This window comes from Symsagittifera roscoffensis, chromosome 7, assembly GCF_963678635.1.
Source record: "Symsagittifera roscoffensis chromosome 7, txSymRosc1.1, whole genome shotgun sequence".
Taxonomy (NCBI): domain Eukaryota; kingdom Metazoa; phylum Xenacoelomorpha; order Acoela; family Convolutidae; genus Symsagittifera; species Symsagittifera roscoffensis.
This window is the reverse complement of record NC_087068.1, coordinates 58,448,125-58,450,153: the sequence shown is the minus strand read 5'-3', so window position 1 is coordinate 58,450,153 and position 2,029 is coordinate 58,448,125. Positions and strand designations below refer to the sequence as shown.

Sequence of the window (2,029 nt, the reverse complement as noted above, 5' to 3'; positions counted from 1 at the left end):
ACCAAATTGGGTACAACAAGGGTTGGCATTAGGGCCAAAGCATCCCGTCAGGGATAAATTTAATGAGGCACACTTTCTCGCCGACATTGACATCTTTCTATCGGATTTCAAAAATCGTAAAGTCCCCGGGGAGGCCCTTTGTGAGATCGAAGCTGTGGCAAAAGCCTATGCTGAGAGGGTGAAACAAACACCATCTGACAAAGGCGTTGAAAGTAACTGAAGAGTAATGGATTAGTTGCGGTACCGTATGACAAAGGCGTGGGTTTTTGTGTAATGAGAAAGGACACCTACGAGAACAAGTTGTCGGATACATTAGATTCAAATCAGTTCAGCAAAAGTAAAGGAACAAGTGATGCGATTGATTTGAAGATAGAAAAAGACATCAATAAGGAGTTGTTGGCTATGAGGAAAAAAGATGAAATAAGTGAGAGTCTCTACACAAGGATGAGGTCTACTGGGGGGCTTCCCGCCAGGCTTTATGGGTTGGCGAAAGTGCATAAAGTGAATACCCCATTAAGACCGGTCCTCTCCTTGCCTGGTAGCTCTTATTACAACTTGAACAAGGTTCTTGCTAAATTTTTCGAGAAAATTCAGGGCGCAAACATCGAAACCAACTCACTAGATGCGAGAGAAAACTTAGAGAGCACTAATCTTGAGCCCAATGAAAACTTGATATCTCTAGATGTGAAGAGTTTGTACACAAACGTTCCACTGAATGAGGCGATAGACATAGCTCTGAGAAAATTGTATGAGCAAGATGAACCACCATCAATTGCTAGGAAAAATATGAAGAGAATGTTGAACATGGCAGTTAGTCAAGTCCATTTCAAGTGCAATGAAACATGGTACGGTCAGAAAGTTGGTTTGGCAATGGGGGCATCTCTTGCCGTTATTTTAGCAAATCTTTGGCTAAAGCAGTACGAAACTGCACTATCAAGGGATTTTCCCGAAATGTTTTCGCCCGAGAAAGATCTTCACGGAATATGTCCCGAGTGCAATAGGAAAGTCACGTACAGGTCAAAAAGTTTAGAATGTGAATGCTGTTTGAACTGGTATCACGTAAAATGCGGTGATATATCAGATGATGAGTATCGAAATATAAGTGAAACCGTCTGGTACTGCAGAAAATGCATCGCAATAAGGGAGAAAAATAGGTCAGGGCAACAATCTAAATTGTTTCTCCGTTACGTTGATGATATAGTGAGAACAGTGAAGGGTGATCCTGAAAAAGTGCTACGGGCTGCAAACTTACTACATCCAAATTTACAGTTCACAATAGAGACACCAAACACAAACGGAACTTTGGCATTTTTGGATTTACAAATTAGTATTGACAAAAGCAGGAAAATTAGCTGTGGGTGGTATCAAAAACCAACAGATACAGGTACCATCCTCAATTTTAGAAGCTGCGCCTCCCTTCAGTACGTAAGAAGTGTGATTGAAGGATTTGTTCACCGGGTTTTCCGCAGTACGTCAACATGGGAAGATTATGATAAAGCCATGAAAATCAACCGTGAGCAGTGGTTGGATAACCAATATCCGGAAAGTTGGTCGTCGCGGGTTGCATCCCATGCCCTTGAAAAGATCATCAGCGAGGGCAAAAAAAAGAAAATGGCTGAGAAAAAGAAGCCCTGTGGTTATAGCAGTGATTCACCTCCCATCTTGATGGTCCAATTTAGGGGGAATCACAGTCAGGCACTAGCAAAAAAAGTGCGCGATATCACCAATGCGCTGATAATATTCACGACGAGGAAATTGAAAACTTGTATGCCCTCTCTAAAATCCTCCTTTTCCAGTGAACTGAAATCAAAAGTGGTGTAGAGACTTGAATGTTGTGGGTGCAAATCCATCTATGTTGGCCAGACGGTCAGACATCTCACCACAAGGATTGAGGAACACCGAAAAGAGGATACCCCAGTTGGACAGCATATAAGGCAGTGTGGTAGTGAGCGTGGTAAGTCTGAGTTTAATTGGAAAATAATCGACCAGGCGTCCAGCAGCATCAAGTTACTTACATTAGAGGCGCTGC

The 2,029-nt window shown here is 42.4% G+C and overlaps 1 protein-coding gene across 1 annotated transcript; it reads left to right on the top strand.

Moving 5' to 3' along the window:
• Positions 1–273: 273 nt before the first annotated feature.
• On the top strand, positions 274–1,429 carry LOC134852096 (uncharacterized). Its single transcript, XM_063868375.1, has 2 exons — positions 274–1,024; positions 1,344–1,429. The coding sequence occupies exons 1-2, from the start codon at positions 274–276 to the stop codon at positions 1,427–1,429; spliced, it is 837 nt and encodes a 278-aa protein (XP_063724445.1).
• Positions 1,430–2,029: the final 600 nt, after the last annotated feature.